The sequence below is a fragment of the Molothrus aeneus genome, chromosome 6 (assembly GCF_037042795.1).
Source record: "Molothrus aeneus isolate 106 chromosome 6, BPBGC_Maene_1.0, whole genome shotgun sequence".
Taxonomy (NCBI): Eukaryota; Metazoa; Chordata; class Aves; order Passeriformes; family Icteridae; genus Molothrus; species Molothrus aeneus.
In genome coordinates this window covers 55,779,085-55,800,183 of record NC_089651.1, presented here as the reverse complement: position 1 = coordinate 55,800,183, position 21,099 = coordinate 55,779,085, and the positions used below count along the sequence as shown (strand labels likewise).

The 21,099-nt window shown below is 43.7% G+C and overlaps 1 protein-coding gene across 1 annotated transcript in view; it reads left to right on the top strand.

Annotated features, from left to right (window-relative positions):
- Window positions 1-10,047: 10,047 nt before the first annotated feature.
- The window catches only part of BRF1 (BRF1 RNA polymerase III transcription initiation factor subunit), a 173,322-nt gene continuing 162,270 nt past the window's right edge, over window positions 10,048-21,099 (top strand). The window contains exon 1 of the mRNA XM_066552916.1: window positions 10,048-10,234. Coding sequence (XP_066409013.1) covers window positions 10,048-10,234 — 187 coding nt within the window. The remainder of the gene's footprint in view (window positions 10,235-21,099) is intronic.

Below are 21,099 nucleotides of genomic sequence, written 5' to 3'. Positions count from 1 at the left end.
TACAAATCATTGTAGCTCTGTTTAAGTAAAATGAGATTATTTTGGCTTTGATAGTAAAACCTACACCCTCCTCCCAGGTGGATCTGTCATCCCTACAGTGCTAATGTCCCTCAGCTCCAATTCCATGCCACCTGCATGGATGAAACCTCTCCTTCAGCCCCCAGGCTTGCCAGAGCTGTGATTTGCTTGTTTCTTGGATCAAATCACATTAAACTCTGAGAGGATTCTTACACCTCATCCCTTCCTTCCTTCATGGTCAAAGAAATCTCCCTCTTGGTCCATGTCGTCTGTGTAACAATATAGGAGAACCAACCAACATGGAGTGGGGGTCTTGAACTAAACATATCTTCAGTGTATAGCTGGGTAACCTGGGGTTGGCAGCATCTGGTGAGCAGCCCGAGGTCATAAAGAAAGTCTGTGTCAGAGCCTGCAATTTTATTCAGCTTTCCTGAATCTTAGACCCTTATCTTAGTCATTAGAGCCGCTCTAACAGCTCTTTTCTACACTTCTCCCTGCATGTACTAATGAATAGTGCATATTTAACAGTTTCAGTCATGAACTCTTTATTTTGTACTCAGATGCTGCCAGAAAAATTCATGTTTCCCCTTTTCTAGGGCAATGGAATCATATACATCTGATGAAATTTGGCTTCTTCAGCCAATGGATCAGCCAAGCTTTTTCAGTTGCTGCATTTTCCTTAGTTCTTCAAATCAGTGCTGAGACAAATCCATTTGTGTGACATTCACTTATAAACTGGGATCATGAATATAAAATCCAGACTTCTTAGATCAGTCTGAACATACCAGACATTCTCTAGGTCAGTATTTGGGAAAAGCTGTCATAGGCAGCTTATAGCACAGGAGTGGATTTCATACATATGACTTGTAATCTAGTTTTAGTGTAGGAATATCTCAAGCATGTATCAGTGACTCATTTGTTCAAATATTGAGACTTGAAGCAAGAAAGTGGTCTTGCTGATTGTGCTTCTGTGCTTTCTAGTGTGTGTCATGGAAAAATTTGATTGTTATGCCAAACTTTGCCTCCAAAAGGTCGTATTCCTTTAGCACCTGTTGATTAACAAAATAGCTGAAACACCCTTCCTTACTGTTAATTATTAAGCATGATTTAAACCTATCTGTTTATTTCTAATAGTTGCTGGAATGCTGAGATAGTAGATATTTACCTGTTCTGGCCTGCTGGGCTGGAAGAATCCAGAAGTAGTCATTTGTTTACATTAAGATTCCCATTCTGATGAAGTTTTCCCAGAAGACTCAACAGTGTTATATTGGTGAATGTCCTGATCAGGACTTTGCTGCTCTCTCAGACCTCCCCAGGGCTGGTTAGTTTTTGTCATTTTGGTCTCTCAGGACCTTTTCTAGTAGAAAACCTCTTACACCCAGGAGGAAATGTCACCTAGAGGGGATTATGTGGCAGTGACAGGCTGAAGTGGCAGCGTTGTGGATGGTGGAAAACTCTGATGGGTCATGATCCTGTGGCAAATTAGAGGCTGAAAACCATGCATGAGCTACCCAATGGAATTGCATGGAGTGAGATGGCGCCCTGGCTTTCCCTCCAAGACCCTGTAGTGCAGAGGTAGCTGTCCATGGATCGTGGGGCAGGAGGCCAGAGGTACAGAAGGAGAGAGGCCATGGCCTGGTACCTCAGAACGTGTGCTATGAGCTCATCTGCAGAGGAGTTTGGCTGGAAAAGTCTCACCTTCAATCCCAGAAGTTGCTGGATTGGATTGGGTCAATGAAGACATGCAGGGGACCCAGGGCAAGCTGTGCCCCATGGCAGCACAGCAGAGTAAAGCTCTGTTGATGTGGAGAATACATGTCTGGAGCCAGTTACATCAGCTCTGTCCAGGCTGCCAGGCCTGTTATGGCAGAAATGCAGGATTTCAGCAATGCTGCTCAAGGTTCATGGGCTTTTCAAGAGAATTCTCAATGCAGGCCAGTGCTGTTTTCACTGAGTGAAAAATGGTGTGGAGGGAACATAAATCAGCAGGTTAGGATTTATTTCCAGATGGGAAAATGAATATTTGCCTTGTGATTTCCAAGTTTATACTTTATGTGCACATAGCTCAATTTTTTTTTTTCATGATTGCTATAATTTTATTGTGGGATTTGCTTTTAGTCTTTGGAAAAAATCAAACCAAACCAAAATCAAAACACCACATCAACCTTTCTGTTCTGTTATTCAAAAGAAAATTTGTTAGCAGGATATGTGCACTTATTAAATTAGAATGTTTATTAGTTGCTAATTTACCCCTTAAATTATGAGAGGAAGTTTTCTTTCTCTCTTCTTTCCCAATCTGGTTCTGTCTGAGAGAGCTGATAAAATCTCACTTTTAAACTGCAATTTCTCCTCTTGTTTTTAGCAGACTTGGTGATTGCAAATGAAAGGTGACCACAGAGGGAGTGGCTAAAGTGTCATTGTTGTAGAGGCTGATGATCATTAGTCATGGTATATGTTGGGAAAGGCTCCTCATAATTTTATATGCCATAAAAATAATTTGGTTTTGCTCTGAGTCCACTAAATTGCTGTTTCAGCTGGATATTTGTTGCAGCTTGCTGCATTACAAAATCTTTGGTCATCTGGATAGTATTTCTGCAGCATGGGTGAGAAGTCATGGTAGTAGCTCTAAAGCTTTATTAGGAAGAAAGTTCCACAGTTACTGTTTAGAATGGGATAAACTAGGAAGGGAAGATAGTTTATTTGTTAGAAATGCCAGCACTATAATTTTATTCTTTTTTTGGACATCCTTTCTACTGACATCACATATAAAGGCCCTTTCAGTAGGGGCTTTCCATATGTAAAATATCATGAGTAGAAAATGTATGGGAATGTTCTTTTCTAGCTTTCCCTTCCAAAGGAAAACATATCGTAGTTAAGCTCTACATTTTCTGAAATGTTGCATGCATGTGGATGTGGAATTAAACATTCTAAGAGCTCTCTGAAATACTTCTCATGCTGCTATAGACACTTTACTAACAACTTGCATTATTGACAACATTGTTGTCTACTGTACTCGTTTCAAAAATAATGGTTTTGTGTAATTCTCAGCAATATGATACAAACATAACCCCTGCAATGAAAACTGGTGCAAAAAGGGACTGAAGATCTCATTGTCCGCTCGAATACATAATCGGCTGACTGCTCTGTTCAATTTGGGCTCCAGACTGTAAACTCCTGGGTCAGGTTTTTTATAATCTTGGTGTGAGCTGACTGATTGAAGCACAGACAATGGAAGGGCAAACCAAAGGCTCCAGATCTTACTGGCATATTGTTATATCAGATTCCCACTTTTAATTTACAGAAAAAAATACATTTTTAACTCATGAGATGGGGAAGAAGAACACAAAACTGTGATTTTAATGGGGACAGGTGGCAGTGTGAATCTGCAGCACCTGGAAACAGAGAGCCAAGAGATGTGAACCAACAGACCTGTCTCTCACTCACACTATCAGTTCTATGGCTCCCAATTCCCAACTAGTTAAGGTGAACTGTAAAATACAGAGGAGAGAGATGATTGCAGCTCTTTTTGAGATTGAGATTGGCATGGCTGTGGTGACAGCATTCCCCCTTTGTGCTACTGATGTGGTCTTTTTTTTCTGAAGAAATGGCAAGATTGCCTCTTTGGGGATGGATCCTGTTTAAGAAACTTCCCACCCTGGGGTAAGATTGAGGAAGGAAAAATGTGCTTGCACAGTACTAAAATTTTGCTCTTCAACTATTTTATAACTTAAACAAAATACACTCATGGAGACCTAAGCTGATGATAAATGTCTCATTTTGAAAATTGACTCAGATTTTCCCTTTGATAACTCCACACTTAAAGAAAATATAAGTGATTTTCTTTTCTTCTTTTTTTTTTTTTAATTTAAGCTGACTCAATTTACTGGTATGGAACAACTTGATTTACTCAAGACATTTTTATGTCTGCCCTCTGAAAAATGTTACTTGTCTAATTTATTCAACTAATTCAAACCAGGAAATCTGCCAAATTCTTGAAAATTCTCCAGTGACAGGAAATTATTACACTGTGACTTCTCTAAGTTGAATGGTGTTTTTATTTTGCCTGCTGATAGTTTTAGACAGTAGACAGCAACTTGCAGTTTTGACTGATGGTTTCTTTGGCACTTGGATAACTTTGGCATATTTGAGGCACTGGGATTCTCCTGTCAGAAAAGCAGGCAATGACACATGGCTCATTCAAAGGACAATTCTTTGATGCCCTCTATGACCCAAAGGGGCAAGAAGTGGCCTCACCCACAGGCCAGCCTGTACTCACCCAAGCTCCTTGCTCCACCATAACTTTCCCCAGTGCTAAGGGGTTGTGGGAAGGAGGACACTGTGACCTTATCCTGCTTCCAGCCTCTCCTCCATGCTGGCAGGAGAGGAGGCTTGAGTGTGGCTGCAGCAATGTTCTCTTATCACTGCAGATTTCAGTCTGAAGGGAGCCCCTGATGGCCAAAGGGCTCATGACATTAAAAAATACACACTTTTGAGACTATGTTGACACACAGGCATTTCATGGTCTTCCATAACACTTGACTGGCATGCTCTCCTTCGATGCCAGCACACTCATTCTGATCATGGCAGACTTCTGCCTAAGAAATGCCAATAAAGAGAGTTTAATTATTAATACTCCCTGGTGACAGCAGGGTTTATAATGTTCTGACTCAATGCTAGTGAGCTTCTGTTTAAGTGGCTGTCTTTTCTCCTAATCCTATTTGCAACTTGCCAGGTATAATTTAGAAATGGTCAGCACTATCTTAGGTACTTTACAGAGTTTATAGTATATATACTTTTTAATTGCACTGAATTTACTGCATTGAATTTACCTCAATGCTAAAGCAGATAATCAACCACCACACAGCTATTTTTTCAAACTTATTCTTCAGAACTAAAGGAGGCTCATATTTAGGTTTTGATGCTTCCAGATCATTTAGTCTGAATTTCTGGCTTTCTGTTCCAAATTTGGGAAAACAATAGGAACACTCTGTGAGATCTGTGGTTTGCTTCTGTGTTTGAGCATGCAGCACCATTCAGTGTCAAGTCTCTGTTTTTTGCCCTTGCACATGAATATCAATATTTAGTGAAGGCCTCATTTTAGCCTGTACAGAAGACATATCTGCATCGAAGTATCAAGTGTGCACACAAAAATGAGACCTGTAACCTGGAATTTCCTCATTTCAGTACCATTTCCTTATGCAGACAGTTGCTTAAACAGGCAGTTGGCTGACTGGAATGGTTCTCTGATGGTGAGTGATGAATCCCTTAGTGTTATAATAAATAATATTTTTCTTCAGAATACAAGAGCTGCAGACAATCAGAATTGCATTTTTACAAGACTATTTGCCTGTGTTTATAACCCCCAGTGATGGAGGCCTGCAGTTATTCAGTGCAGCATATAACCAATGTTTCACTAAAAGGGCTTCCTGTTAAATCACTCCTTGAACAGATTATTTTGTGTTAGGACTGTCTGATCAGCATCACATTATTTATCTGGAGAAAGAGATGCTCTTGTGAAGTGATCATGATTGAGGGAAGCTATAAACAGGAGTAAAAAGTCCCACGTGATGTGAAAGAAGTGTGATGGGAGCAACTTTTCACCACTGACTGTAGCACAAGAACAGGATTGCCAAGTAAAATGTTTTGGCCATTTTTAAACTTTTTCCCTTGCTACCCAGCTATATTGTGATACACCTCAAAGCACCAGATGTTGTAGTTCTTGAAAACATACACAGACAAAAAAATTGATTAAAGAGATAAAAAGTCTGCTAGTGTGTATAAGTCTTCAGCTGGTGAATCCTTAAGTTGCAGATTGCTAGAAACCAGGAGGACACATCTATTTTTACTTTGCTTACATCCTTCTTAAAAGCACCCACTGACAAGTCATGCATCTTCAAGTGGTGTGTTGGCAGGGGCAGATGTTCAGAGCAAAATAGCTGCTCACAGCTTCCAGCTTATGAGAGACTTCCTCAAGTGGTGGTAGCTGCTGGATCTTTGTGCTCAATACCTTTGGACTTTTCCTCTGCTAATTTCTCAGCAGATTTTCTAAGTGACAGAATTTGTGCTTTCTGCTATCCTCATGTACTATGAGTTGTACCAGGCACAGAACCTGGGAAAGAAACTGGGAAAGCCAGGGGGTCTCTGCAACACACTCAGGAATAAAGCTGAGCCATCAAGTGCTAGATCTGGTCAGCAGTGATGTGATTTAGTAGATGTCAAAATCTTTTCTTCTTGGAATGTTCCCCTCAAAGCTTTTTCAGTTATCATTCATTGATGAGTGTCATGAAAACAATGTGAGGAAATAATTACAAAATACACAAACCCAAAAAAAAAAAAAAAAAAAAGGAAAACAGATGGAAAACCAGCCTGAAACTTTGGGAGAACTGCAGCTCCTCGACGATTTCATTTCCTTGGGTGCCCCCTCGTGTCCATCAGCAGTGTAGCCGAATGCTACAGTTTGAACTGACACGGACAAAAAACCCCAAGTATCCACTTGCTATCACCATATAAGGTTAATTCATTTCAAAATCCTTTTTTCCACCCCTCTGTCTAGTAATCCTATGACTTCATCACCAAAGTGTAAACTTTCAGGTTGAGTGTGTAGCTTATGCCTTATCTTGGACTGTCCAAAACCAAAAAAGGCTTTCTCTGCTTGTCTTTTGCCTCAAATTTTGTGCATTTTCAAACTTCTTGAGTGACTTCATCAACACTCTTAGGCATGATTTTAAGAGGAACAATTCCAGCTGAAATGCCAGAAAGCTGAGGATGCTCACAGAAGCTGATCAAGTCAAGGGATTAAGTTTTGTACACATCAAATATGAAAATATTTCCGATGCAGGCTGGTGTGTTGGGAAACTCAGTGCCCAGAAAGGTGAGTTACAACCAAAAAGCCAGAAAGGCTTTTCTGTTTTCTCTGGCTTTTCTGTCATATGGCACTGAAGTATCTGCTTCCAATCTTAATGTTCACAGAGGAGGATCTGTCTCTTGAGGAAGTTCATCAGCTTGTCCTGGTGTATTTCCTGATGTGCTGCACAGCATTTGCAGGAGCGGAGCAGGATTCCCTCACACTCCAGGCTGGATTTGTACAGCCTATTTGCATTCTTCCTGATGCTGTAAGAGCAGATGGGGAAAATATATATATATAATTTTCAAGCAAATGAGAACAGTTCTTCTCTTTGAAACCTCAACAAGTGGATGTCAAAACCATACACCTACAGGTGGATTGTATTTGATGTTTTTGGAGGCACAGCAGAAAGGAAATTGGTTGGTCTTGGCTAACAGACATCCTGATCACCACTTTTTGGCACACTTAGGAGCCAAAATAAGAGATATCAAACATGAGTAGGTGAAATGGAAAACAGGTCCTTTCCTCCTCTTATCTAAAAGGACAAAATAAGGCAGGGAAAGGAGCTTTGTCAATACAAATTTTTAAATGACCAGCTCTTACTCTCAGGCTTAGGACAATTTACTAAAAGGTTATTTTTTTAGCCTACATAAACTGACCTAGGGGTTATTAATTCAGCAGGCTCAATGCTATAAGTCAAAAGAAGTTTAGTTAATCCTCTAACAAGCAGAACAGAAAAAGACCTTAAAGAGGTGAAAAATTACTTCTGTTTTGGCTGGTAGAAAACAGTCCTATGGAAATGTTTGAAATATTTAAGGGTATTGTACATGAAAGCTTTCATGAGTGGGAGGCAAAGACTGAAGTCTCCTGGACTGGGAACCCATTTTATTTCATCATCATTAACCTCACCTTATAAGATAAAAATTAGAACAGACATCCTTCTTCAGTATGACATTAAATGAGATTCTTTCTTTGGACAGCAGCTGTATCTTAGGCTTTCACAAGGGCCCTCTGCTGCCCACATTCAAAGTGAAACACTCTGAACTTGTTTGGGATTTAAAAAAAAAAAAAGTCTTGCAACACTTAATTGAAGCACCAGCAATTTTCAAAGGGATGTAAAACCTAAGTCCTCATGAGACAGGACTACATTAGTCTCTACCTAAGTGAGGTAAAAAGAAATTTTTAAATGGAAAGATATTTCAAAACTGCTCACTGCAGGATTTCTTGTGTTCGTGCTGGCCTTTGTCAGAGCCTATCAGGGATTACTTATCAGGAATATAATTTTCCCCTGATATTATCTACACAGTGTATAATTTTGTGAGATCATGCTTGGCTACTGTGGCACTCATTATCTCATCATCAGCAGGAGGAACTTCAGGAAGGAAATAACCTCCAGAAGCAGAAGGAATTTGGAGATACCCAACATTCTTATTTTAAAAAATACACCTCTGTGAATAGAATAAAAAGAAAGACCAGCTGTGTACATAGTGGCACAATCGGCATTATGATATTGCTGTTTTTCTTTTCCAAAGCACAGAACCTTAAGATTTTTAGGCAAATGACATAATTTGAGGACTATAAGATGCTCAGCTTTCTGGATGGAAAGATGTTGCTTTAGTGTGTGCCTCTAAATGAACAAGTAATTTTGTACTGGGTACAAATGGAGTTCATGGAGGTGCTGATTCTGATCCCTGGCTGCATCTGAGTCATTTGGTGGAAGACAGATACTGACAGTATTGAATTTTACAAGGTGAACATTTCTGCTTCTGCATTAATTGTTAATTAATTCTGCATTTCAAAAGCCGACAGATGGAAGTCTATACAAACATCCAGCTACAGCAGCTATTCTGCTCAGCTTCCTTCCCATCTGTGTTATGGTGCTGATTTGCTACATGTGGGCTGAGTGCTAAAGTGAGCAATAACTTGGATGAAAACTGAGTTCTTTGATTCAGTGATTCTGTGAATCATTGAGGACATCGACCCCTTGGAGCAAGTCCAGAGGAGGCCACCAAGACAATTAGAGGGGTAGAGTACTTCTACGTGGAAAGCCTGGGAGAATGGGGATTGTTCAGCCTGGAAAAGAGAAAGCTTTGGGGTGATCTAATTGTGGCCTTACAGTACCTGAAAGGACTCTACAAGAAAGATGGAGAGAGACTATTTACAAGGGCATGTAGTGACAGGACAAGGGGGAATGGATTCAAAGTGAGACACAGTAGGTTTAGATTAAATACTAGCAAAAATTCCTTTACTGTGGCCATGCTGAGGCCCTGACACAGGTTGCCCAGAGCAGCTGTGGCTGCTCCATTCCTGGGAGTGTTCAAGGCCAGGCTGGATGGGGCTCTGAGCAACCTGGGATAGTGGAAAGTGTCCAAGACAGACAGATTGGAACTTGATGATCTCTAAGGTTCCTTCTAACCCAAACCATTCTGTAATTCTACAATAATAAACAAGAGTTCCAAAACACCACACTTCAACTTTATGCTGCCTTTGTCAGGCAGGGCTCAAAGTGCTGTAACGAAATAAATTCATTAGGCCTCAGCAACTTTCATCTCAGCATTACATAACGATTGAATAGATTTAAGTGATGAATTTGATTGATGAATTTGACTGATGCCCAGAGGGTGCTGAGGCCCTGGCACAGGTTGCCCAGAGAAGCTGCGGATGCCGCATCCCTGGGAGTGTTCAGGGCCAGGTTGGATGGGGCTCTGAGCAGCCTGGCCCTGTGGAAGGCATCCCTGCCCGCGGCAGAGAGCTGGAACCAGGAGCCGGGGGCGAGCAGGAACCGATCCCCGAGGGACGGGCACCGCGCGGGCCGTGAGGGAGGAGCGCCGCGGAGGGGCGGGAGCGCCGCGGAGGGGCGGGAGCGCCGCGGAGGGGCGGGAGCGCCGCGGAGGGGCGGGAGCGCCGCGGAGGGGCGGGAGCGCCGCGGAGGGGCGGGAGCGCCGCGGAGGGGCGGGAGCGCCGCGGAGGGGCGGGAGCGCCGCGGAGGGGCGGGAGCGCCGCGGAGGGGCGGGAGCGGCGGGCGAAGCCTCGCGAGAGCGGGCGGGGTGGCGGCGGCTGCCGCGCTCCTCCCCGTGCCGGTGCCGGCGAGCGAGGCCTGCGCGGGCCCGGGCCGGGCTGTGCCGTGCCGGGCGGTGCCGAGCGGCGGGGGCGGCGGCCGGGCCCGTCCCGGTGCGGCGGGCAGGATGCCGGGCGGGCGGGTGTGCGGCGCCTGCGGGTGCGCGGAGATCGAGGTGGACGCGGCGCGCGGGGACGCGGTGTGCACGGGCTGCGGCTCCGTGCTGGAGGACAACATCATCGTGTCCGAGGTGCAGTTCGTGGAGAACAGCGGCGGCGGCTCCTCCGCCGTGGGGCAGTTCGTGTCGCTGGACGGTGAGTGCGGCCGGGCCGGGGCAGGGCGGGGCGGGGGCCCGGGGGCACAGGGAGCGGCGTGCGGGGAATAGCGGGCGGTGTATGAAGAGAGGGTGCTGCGGGGATGGGGCACATGGCAGGAGGGAAAGGGCGCTGGAAGAAGCGTGGGCAGGGACAGGGCGAAGGGGCTGCGGTGTGGGATCAGGGACCCAGCGGAAAAGGACCTGGAGGTGCTGATCGACAGCGGCGGAACATGAGCCCAAGGCGTGCCCAGGTGGGTAGGAAGGGCAGTGGCATCCTGGCCTCTGTCGGGAATAGTGTGGCCAGCAGGACCAGGGCAGTGATCGAACCCCTGTGCTGGGCACTGCTGAGACCGCACTTTGAGTGATGTGCCCAGTTCTGAGCCCCTCGATTCGGGAAGGACATTGAGGGGCTGGAGCACATCCAGGGAAGGGCAGCGGAGCTGGGGAAGGGTCCGGAGCACAAGTCTGCGGCTGTTTAGCCTGGAGGAGGAGAGGCTCAGGGGGGACCTTACCACTCCACAATCCTTGACAGGAGGGTGGAACCAGGTGGGGGTCGGGCTCTGCTCCCAGGGAATAAGTGACAGGACGAGGGGACATAGTCTTCTGCTGCACCAGGGGAGGTTTAGGTTGGACATAAGAAAGAATTTCCTTGTGGAACGGGTGATTAGACATTGGAATGGACTGGCCAGGGCAGCGGTGGAGTCGCTGTCCCTGGAGGTGTGTAAGGAAAGGCTGGCCGAGTGCTCAGTGCCATGGTCTGGGTGACAAGGTGATGTTCAGTCATAGGTTGCACTCAGCAATCTTAGAGGTCTTTTCCAACCTCATTGATTGTGAGATTCTGTGAGTTCAGAGACAGGGCATGGGAACACTGGGCAATGTGGGGAAAGGGATGGGGAGATGCTGTGCCAGAGGTTGGGGTTATGGCCATGCTACAGGGGAGTGAGAACAATGTATAGGGGAGATAAGGACACTGTGCTTATAGGGAGATGATAAGGACAATGTAGAGGGAAAAGGGTGTGAGGACAGACTGTGGAAAACCATGTGGTGCAAAGAAGGGATATGGATGGTGCATGTGGGAGCTGGTGCTGCACAGGGTGGAAATGGGAGAGGCAATGCATGGCGAGAAGGAGAGCGTGCTGTGCAGGGTGAGGCAGAAAGGGGTGGGGAGGCTACAATGAATAGAAAAGAGCTGTGCAGGATGAGAGAGATGCTCTGAGTGTGATGGAGTACATGTGTGAGGGACTGGGGCAGATGTGTGAGAAAGTTTGGGGCTCTGTGGAAGGGTTGGGTGCACAGGAAATGGGGAGGTAGATGAAATTACTTGGGATAGAGGACAGGAAAGGTTGAGTTGGGTGTTTAATTGAGAGAGGGAACACATAGGGGCACAAGGAGGAGAAACAGGCTGGACATGAAGGGTCAAGAGTCTCCTGTCTGTAGAAGGGTTGGGGTGATGGTGTGAGTGTTCTGGAGGATAAAACATGGAAAAAGGCCACATCAAGAAGACAACAGTGTTTAGAAAGGGAGAGAAGGAAAATGGATGTGGGGAGGATGTAGTGTTTGAAAGGGGAGAGATGGAAAATCTGTACGGGGAAGGTGGATAAGGAGAAAGAAACATCAGCAAAAGCATGGGAAAGAGCTTAGCAATGAAACAAGTGGCTCTGATGGATTGTATAGCTGTGGGGAAGAAAGAGGAATTCTTTCTGTGGTGGAGAATGCAGCTCTGCAAATTGGAGTTTGGGAGTTTACTGTAGGCTAGGAGTTGTCTGATGCCATTCCTGTCTTCCAACTCAGGCTGCTGGCATTACTTTTTTTACAGCTTATAAGCAGCTCTTGCATCCTTCACTTTTTCCTGTTTTGATGTGGAGACTACATTTTTAAGGGCTTGTTCTCCTTTTTCCCTCCCACCCAAAATTATGCAGGACAGATGGCATGCAAGCTAGAGCTCATTTTGGGATGCCTTTATCCTTAAAAAATAAATCTAAGGAAAAGAAAGAAATGCACCATACTGAGGCTTTTTAGTGGATGAATTGCACAGTACTTAATAAAATTTCTTTAAGGTATAGCCTTTCTTTTTGTCTAAATCTTGAGATGTGATTGTAAGTCTTGAGTCTGTGATTTTGTGAGTGCAGGCCCTGTTTCACACCAGAAATATTTTAAGGAAATTAGGATATGGATGACTTATGCTGGTGCAGTTCTTTACATTCCAAAACAGATGCTTCTGTTGTGAATTTTTTTTCCTCAACATAAACTGATTGATGTAAGCTAATCTGAAAAGATATATTTGTGCTGCAATAACAGTGTCTTCATCATGTGTGCTTGTCTATTAATGTGTTTATGACTGATTAAAATCCTCTGGAATGGGGAGAAAAGCAATTTACTGTGTAAGAAGGACTTTGTATCTTCCCCAAAGAGTGGCGAATTTACAAAGGAATATATATTTCTTTTAAGTCAGAAATCACGTACTTTCTGAAAGCAACATTTTCTGGTAAGTTACACCTTTCAGTGACTTCTGATTATGTTAGTAAATTTACACTAAATTGAATGAAATGCCTTAGTCTGAGGCTCCTTGGACTGTGGTCTGATGATCTCAGAGAGTGTTGCTTTGTGGAGCATTTGCAGTGTCAGAGGTGCCTGGGGTGCTGTTTTTGAGTCCCTGGCTCATGGTTAGTAGGGCTGGGTGTCTTGGAGAATGTTATCTGAGGTTTGCAAACGATGAGGGATGTCAGGTTCTTTATTGCAGGGCTGGGAATTGAATGAGGCTTTTGGTATTTGTGGAGTTCAGAGCTACTGGTTGTGCAAAAATAGTCCTCAAATCCTTTCAAGATCCACAGCAGCTTCTGTTGGTGAGTTATTACATCTTGCATACAGATGCATTTATTAATCATTTATTTTCACCTTCATCATAAAAAAGCAAAAGGGAGTGGAAAATCCTGAGACACTGATTTTTTCTTTTTTACATGTAGAAAAACCTTTTATTCAGCCAAGCTACATGTTAATATTTCAGAATCTTGAATCTGTTTACTGAAGGAGTGAGTCCTCTACTTCTCTATATTAAAATGAAATGGCCAAGTCGTTGCTAATAAGTCATGTAGAATCCCTATAAAACATTGGAAATCCCTTCTTTTTACTCTCTCAGGGTTGGAGGAAGGTGTGAGATCACAGTTAAGTTTTCTCTGGCAGTATTTACATTGATCTAATTATGTGCCTGGTGTAGGAAGCCTCAACACTGATGCCTTCCAAAGAGAAGTTTGGTGTAGCCAGTGTTTTCCAGTGCAGATGTGTGAGTCCTTTGGAAAGTTTCTTTCCATTTTTTTTTTTTTTTTAATGTTTTAGCAGCTGAGATTTTGGTGTGCTGAGAAAGCCTGGGCTTGTGCTTGGCTGTGAATGAGGGGGTTTGCTTTGCTCTCCATGAAGTGTTGGGAAAATGCAGCATAGTTAAGTGTGTTGGACAAGAGGGTAGAATCACAGAATCATTTAGGTTGTAGGAGAAGATTTTCTTAGGGTTTTTTTTAGATTTTTAAGTTTATCAAGTCCAACTGTTAACCCAACACTGCCAAGTCCACCACTGAGCCATGTTCCTGAGTGCCACATCTACATGCACAGGATGAGCCAAGAAGGTAGAAGTAGTGAAAGACAAAAATTATGTGTTCTGCACAGGTAAATATAGGGTGACAGTGCTTTTTGGCAGTGTCTTGCCTTGAAAATCCTTTGGAGCTTTCTGAGGAAGTTGCTAAGAGGGCAAAGCAGATGGTTGGATTTTCAAAGGAAGGTCAGCAAGTTCTTTCACCAAAAATCTTTTTGGTAAGTGGAAAAAGCAGAAAGTTGGATTTTCAAAGGAAAGTCAGCAGGATCCTTCACCAGAAGCTTTATAGAATCTGAGCTGTCATTGATAAGGAAAATTCTTTGCAGAGCGGAGTAGCTCTTCAAATGATAACAAATATACTGAAATTCCACAGAATCTGGACTGATGATCTGGAAAACAGGTGACTGGTGAGTTAATGGGGTTTGTGGGCAGTACTGAATTATTTGGGGTAGTAAAGACTGCAGAAGGACCTGTTGCTTTTAGTGGATGGGTGGTAGGATAGCAGATGGGATGAAGAGTTGCTGTTAGAGTTAGCATTTTTCCTTTTTTGCACATTTGGGATGGTTTCTTCTTCTACATCCAGACTGACTAGGATGACTTTAGAAGGAAATCCCTAGGTCATAATGGATAGCTTTATAAAAACAAATTGCTCAATGTTCATTCATGGTGCAAAAGACCCTGGGTGGGGAGGGGAATGTTAGAAGTTAAAAGAGCACATGCAGCATGTCTGTACACTGCATTACCTCCAACTGCTGTGTGCAGTTCTGGTGGGTTTCTCTTTTCTTGCCCCTCCCCAGGAAAAGCTCTAATAGAACTAGAAAAGATACAGAGAGGAATATGGAGTGATTAAGAGGAGAGCTTCCTGAAGAGCTTCTCAGACTGACTGAATAGACTCAGCCTCTTCAGACTGGAAAAGAGATGATTGAATGGGGCCATAGTAGAGATTTGTAAATGCAGTAAAATAACACAGCAAGGATGAGCAGCTGCTCAGGGTCACATAATGCAAAAGCTGGGGAATGCTAAGAAATCAAGCAGCTAACTGTTTGCAAAGGTAGTGGGTAGGAGGTTCAGAAGCATTAGGAGGTTTTGTCTGGTTGGTTTTGGTTTTTACAGAAACTCCATGTGAATCTGAAGTTGTGGATGTTAAAAGTTTACATGAGCTTAAAATGATTGGGCAGACAGAATAAAAACATATCATGGCCATTAATAAAATGCATTATTTCTGCTTCAGGAAATCCTTGTGCCACAGATCTCTAGAAACTGGGAGACTATATGAGAGAACTATCACAACAAACTTTCCTCCTGTATTTTGTGCTACCCTTGCAGGCATGTATATTGATGGGCTTTCTCATTCAGAGGTAGGATACTGGACTAGTCTTTCAGTCTGATTTGGCACAGGTGTTCTTTTGAGACTTCACAGGAAGATGATGTTCTTGGAGCTTTCCAGAGCTAATCCCACCATTCCTTTCAATGCTGTCTGTCTGAAACACTGGCAAGTCAGCTCTTCTTGCAAGGTACCTGTCACTTCCTGGGTTGTGAACTGGTAAGTTATTTCACTAGCAAGGGAATAACCCCTTCTAGAAGGAGCTGCTATGTATTGTTTTGTTGATCTTTTGAGAGGAAAGTCCTCTGAAAGCTTTGATATGCCCCATACTGGTCTAGCTGGTCGTAATTCTTAATTCTGTTGTGAGTGCTCAGTCAGGAATGAAGCCAGCTTCAACACTGCACCCTACCTGTGCTACTGTCTTGAAGCTTGTGAAGGCTGCCTTGAAATTTGGTTTCTGAGCTTGACTGATTTGACCCTGGATAAGTCAGCAATTAGTGGAAAAGCGTTACCATGCTTATTTTAGCTCCAAGGAACTCTGTTGCTTGCACAGAAAGTGTTTGAGGCATGAGCTTTTCCTAGCTGAGTCTAGTTTTGAACAATAACTATTCACTTTATAATTGATAGCCAGTTCAGACTAGCCAAATAGATTGCTTGCTCTGATTTCTTAACTTAAATTTGGAGAGCTTTTGAATCCTGCTAATTGGAATGAATGTGTCTTGCTTTTTATTTTTCTTCATACCCAAGTTCTTAACAGCCTATCAGTTGCTACATTTGAACACATCCCAGCAGGAAGTGCAGCAATACAGGGTCTGAGAGTGAGCTACATTTCTCCCTCTCCATTATGCTATAATTGCATTCTGGAGGATGGATTTACACCAGGCTCTTTGCCAGTTTGCACTGGTTTGATGGCTGCTGCTTTTGTAGAAAGGCAAGTTAAGAGTTGTGTGCCATGTCTGAAGGTCTGGAGTTCTCTGCTCTTTCACTGGGTCTGGGTGGGAGTCCCCTGTCCTGTGGTAATTGTTGGGAGGAACTGTTTTCACAAGTGGTTTTTTTTTTTAAGCTGACAGGATTAAAACTGAAGCTGAAGAGAGTGAGAGAAAGCTGAGCATGGAGCAAACCTGGCAGCCCAGATCTCTCTTCAGGTTTTTGTTTAAAGAAGCTGAGAAAGGTGAAGGCTGGGACTTCTGACGTTAATCAAGGGAGAAGAAAAGTCCCAGCTGGGAAGGTTGATGTGCAGGTAGCATAGCAGCAAGCTGGAAGATGTAACTGAGAAATACAGCACAAAGAAACAATGCTGCAAGGTGTACTGGGCTTGTGATCCCCAAGCTTACTGTCTGGGGAAACTCAGCTTCTTTTGTTCCAGAAATTCCCTTTAAATGCTTGGCAGTAAGTAGAGAAAAACAGATCTGATCAGCATCTTGGTCACAAACCAGGTACTGCTGGTTCTTGCTGTTCCTGACCACCTTCTCTCTGGGGTTCCCCCAAGGCTGCCCATGGCCCAGGAGCCCATCCCAGTCCTCAGGGATGTCAGCCCCTGTCCCAGGGACTGCACAGCAGGGCCAGTCTCCAGCTCCCCACTGCCTTGCCCTGCCCACCCATGGACCCTGTAGAGCCAGGCCCATGTGCTGTGTGGCCTCAGCCCATCCTTGTGGCCCCGTTTGGACATTCTGGGGCTGTGTCTGGCCTTGTTCCCCTTGCTGGGCCTGACCCTGACCCCCCTGTGCAGTCTGATGTCCTGCCTGGCCTCAGCCCATCCCTGGACCCATGGAGGTGCCTGATGCCCTCAGCTCTGCCTGTCCCTGCCCTGCTATAGAATTCAGAGTCACATCTCTAGTACAAATTTAAATAAGAATTATTAACAGATCTTTTAACTTACGTAATAACTAAGCCTGGAGGTTTTAGTCAGGCACAGTCACAGAAACAGGATTCTGCAGTGGGCACTGACAGCATCAGTTCTCCAGCACTGAGTCAGGCTCTCTGGCTCTGGTACAGCAAACATGCATTAACACTCTGCATCTCCAAATGTACATGAGTTTGCAGTGCACTAATTTGAGGCTGGTGGGAGGTTATCTTCTTGCTTTTGCTCATAGTGGGAAAGGGAAGTTGTGAACTTAACACACCAACAAGTGTTTGGTAAAGTTTTTGGTGTAGGAGGTTCTACAACATTTGTAAGTAGCCTGGTTCAAATTTTAGAACATCAAGGAAGAGTTTATTTCTATTATTACAGGGGTTTTTTTTGCAAGTGGTTTATAAGGAAGTTACTACAGAGACCCATTAGCACAGCCACAAATCCTGAATGTGTACTCACACTCTTCAGTATCCCATGACAGATTTACTGTATCTTTGGCTCTTTAGTAAAGCTGTGGTTTGCTCAGTGTTTTAGGTATACCTGTGGAAGCTTACTGAAGTATTTTCTGTACTATTTTATCCTTAAAATCTTTGTTTTTACATCAAGGCATGTGAGCTACATTGACCTCGTGTGCAGAACTTGACAAGAGTTTGCCTTGATCTAAATATTTGTCTTTTGGGGATTGTGGACATGAAGTGTTATGGTCAGCAAACTGGAAAGAAGAGATGGACTGACTAACAGAGAAAAAAACCTATGTAAAATTTAAGCTGAACTTACTAGTCATTCATCTTCTCTACCTTTTTTTCCTGTAGAACTTTTTAAGATGATCAATTCCTGTCACAGTGATGGCTAGTGAGACAGTTGGGAAAGGGGATGAACTCTGTATTTGTGTAGGATTCTGTGCTTTTGTCTACTTGGTTCTTATGTACAATAAAGGATTCTTGTGTATTTTCAAATATTATCAAATATTAAAAAAGTGAAAGGAGTAAGGATTTTGTTTTTAATTTGTAGTTGTTAATCGGTTTCCCTGTAAGGTATTGATAGACCAAGTCCTGATATTAAATGTTTCCTACAGTGCAGCCTCAAAGAGTCCTGAACTGGGCTCTGCCAATAATACACATGCTAAACTTGAAATGGAAACACTTGGAACTGAAAAGTTAAAATAATATTAATACCAACAAGTTTCCTTGTATTTGTGGCCCAGCTTTTTAGAGATGACACTAATTCATGGTTCATTTTAAGTTATGCACAGTGGTCAGGATCTCAATTGCAATACAGAGAAAGAAAATATAAGTATGCTGGATTTTCAGACCCTTTGATGGAAATCCTGGAGAGTATTTACCTGATTTATCCTGTGCCAGATTACAAAACTAATTCATAATCATGCTGTGTTGGGAAGGAAGAGGGGGAAAATCATCTGCTATATGTAGGAATCAAATCAGTTTTGCTTCTCTCCCCAATTCCTCCAGGTGGCAATCGTGCACCAGAGTTAATGTGAAGCTTTTTCTGGTATTGAGTCTTTTCCATACTGTCCCTGGGATGGCAGCAACAGAGGGTGCTGCTGTCAGCTGTGGCAGTGCAGAGTAGTGCACATAACTCGGATGCAGACTGATTTTGTAGATTCTGGCAGTCCTAAGTTGGGTTGTGGTGGATGCAGATATATTTAGCTCTACAGTTGGTAGTTAGGAAAATAAGCTATGGTGGAACAGATTTAAAGTTTGTAAGTTTGAGTGGCAATACTGTTTCAGCAAGCTCTGGTGCCTGCAGACCTGTTCATTTTCCTGGAAAATTAGTGAGAAAAGAACTGTTTCAGTTACAAACTTCAGAACTTGAGTCACATAATTTGACTTTTATAGGTAAGATTTGTAGTGGGAGGTTTACTTACCCTCCTTTTTACTTCTATGGTCTAACTTCAGTAGGAAGCTCATTAGTTTTTTTTTTATTAGGTTACCTTGTCTTCCCCAATTATGAAGCCATTGGTGTGATGCAGTTTGCATTCTTTACTAAACTTTACCAGATTTTATGCTGGATCTGTAAATGCATATATTTGAAATAAAAGGTTTGCCCCTACCTTGTCCTGAAGAAAAGACTGGTGGCTTTTGGGATTAATTTTACAGGGAAGGATTTTGGTAGGATTGGTCCTATCAGATAGCAGGCACACTTCAGTTCAGGTTACAAGCAGCTTCATTCCCTGTCTTCACTTGCTCATTTACGTAGAGGAAGCAAAATCTGTAATGCTGGGACTGAATCTGGAATCTGAAACTCATCATGTCACTACCTGACAGAAAAGTGCCCTTTAAGCTGCAGATGTCAGAGTGGCTGCTCTTTGCCTCCACTGTGTGGAGTGATTTGATAGGTGCTGTTCCTGTTACCTGTGGGGTTTTGTTGCTGTTCAAGATTACCCCAGACTGCAAGCTTTGCTTGCACCTTTTACAGCTTGAGGAGCATGTTTAGGGAGAAGCAGAGTGATGTGACTTAGTTGGGGAGTTGGTGGAGCAAAACAGAAGCTGCTGAGGTGCTTGTGCTGTGAACAGCAGTGGGAATGGCTGCTTTTGGCTGATGGAGGGATATTCACTGTAGAACCATGTAATTGTTTAGGTGGAAAAGACCTTTAAGATTGTAGAGTCCAGATGTTAACCCAGCTCTGACAAGTAGTTTAACACTTGAATGATGCAGGGTTATGGTCTGGGTCTGGACCTGTGTGAGCTTAGACTGAGTACCATCAAGTTTCCAGGCATGATCTCCTGCATCTTCAGGTCTGTTGTGTTAGGGCAGTGTAGCCCACTGAGAGGACCACACAAAAACTGGAGTAGCTGTGTTTCTGAGCTGCCTAACACCTCTCTCCACACCTTCTGTTGTCCAAAATTTCATGTAAATGTCCGAAGCAAACTTGAAAAGGAAGCTTCAGTTATGTGAAGCTGCAAATCTGAGTGAGTTTCTAAAAGTAATCATAGAGTCATAGAATATCCTGTGTTGGAAGGGGACCCACAAGGATCATGAAAATCCTGCACAGGACACCCTAAGAATCACAGCAAATGTCTGAGAGCATTGTCCAAATGCCCCTTAAATTCTGCCACTCTTGGTGCTGTGACCACTTCCTAGGGAGCCTGTTCCTGTTCCCCACCATCCTCTGGGTGAAAACCTTTTACCTGAAAGCCAACCTAAACCTCCCCTGACAGGCCTTCATGCCATTCCCTCAGGTCCTGGGCAGGTCAGCAGGGGGAACAGCTCAATGTGTGCCCCTCCTGTTCCCCCAGGAGGAAGCTGTACCTGCAGTGAGCTCTCCCCTCAATCTCCTCCAGGCTGAACAGACCAAGTGCCCTCAGCTGCTGCTTCACCTCCAGGCCCTTCACTGTCTTCATGGCCCTCCTTTGGACACTCTCATGGCTTTTTAACATTGTGGTGCCCAAAACTGCCCCCAGGACTGGAGGTGAGGCTGTCCCAGTGCAGAGCAGAGTGGGACAGTCCTGTCCCTCACCCGGCTGGTGATGTTGGACACAGCTGTCCCAGATGCTCTGGTGATGTCCCCAGGACACAGCTGGCCTTCCTCAGCAGGTGGCACGAGCAAGTAGATGACGATGGACCTTGGGAGGCAGCACCTCCTGAAGGAGTGCACTTGAGTTGCCTTAGGGAAATGGTAGTGTTAATGTTGAAGTTTTGGCAGGCAGTACTTGGAGACACCAAATACTTCTCAGATATATTTTTGTATGTCTTGAAAGCTGAATGTGAAAAACCAAAAGCCTGCTTAATTCACTTTTGAAGTTGTGGGGGAAGAATGGAAAAGGTCAAGAAATGTAAAAATTGCAGTTAAGCTGGGATGTTAATTTGGTTGTGCCTAGCAATTGCTGTTCCTTTCCTTTGTACTTTTTAAATTGCTAGCTTTGTAGGGATTTTTGTCTTTAAATGAATTTGATGATTTCAGTTTTCTTTTTTTAAGAGTTTATCTTTTTATTACCCAGCTGAACAGTTATGATAATGAGTTTGGTTTGCATTTTGGTTGTAAGATTAAAGCTGATGGTGAGACTTCATAGTCAATGGCAACATTAGTTTGCAGTTCTGAGAGTGTAAGTGCTCAACAGACTAGTTCTCTGTCAGTTTTCAAAG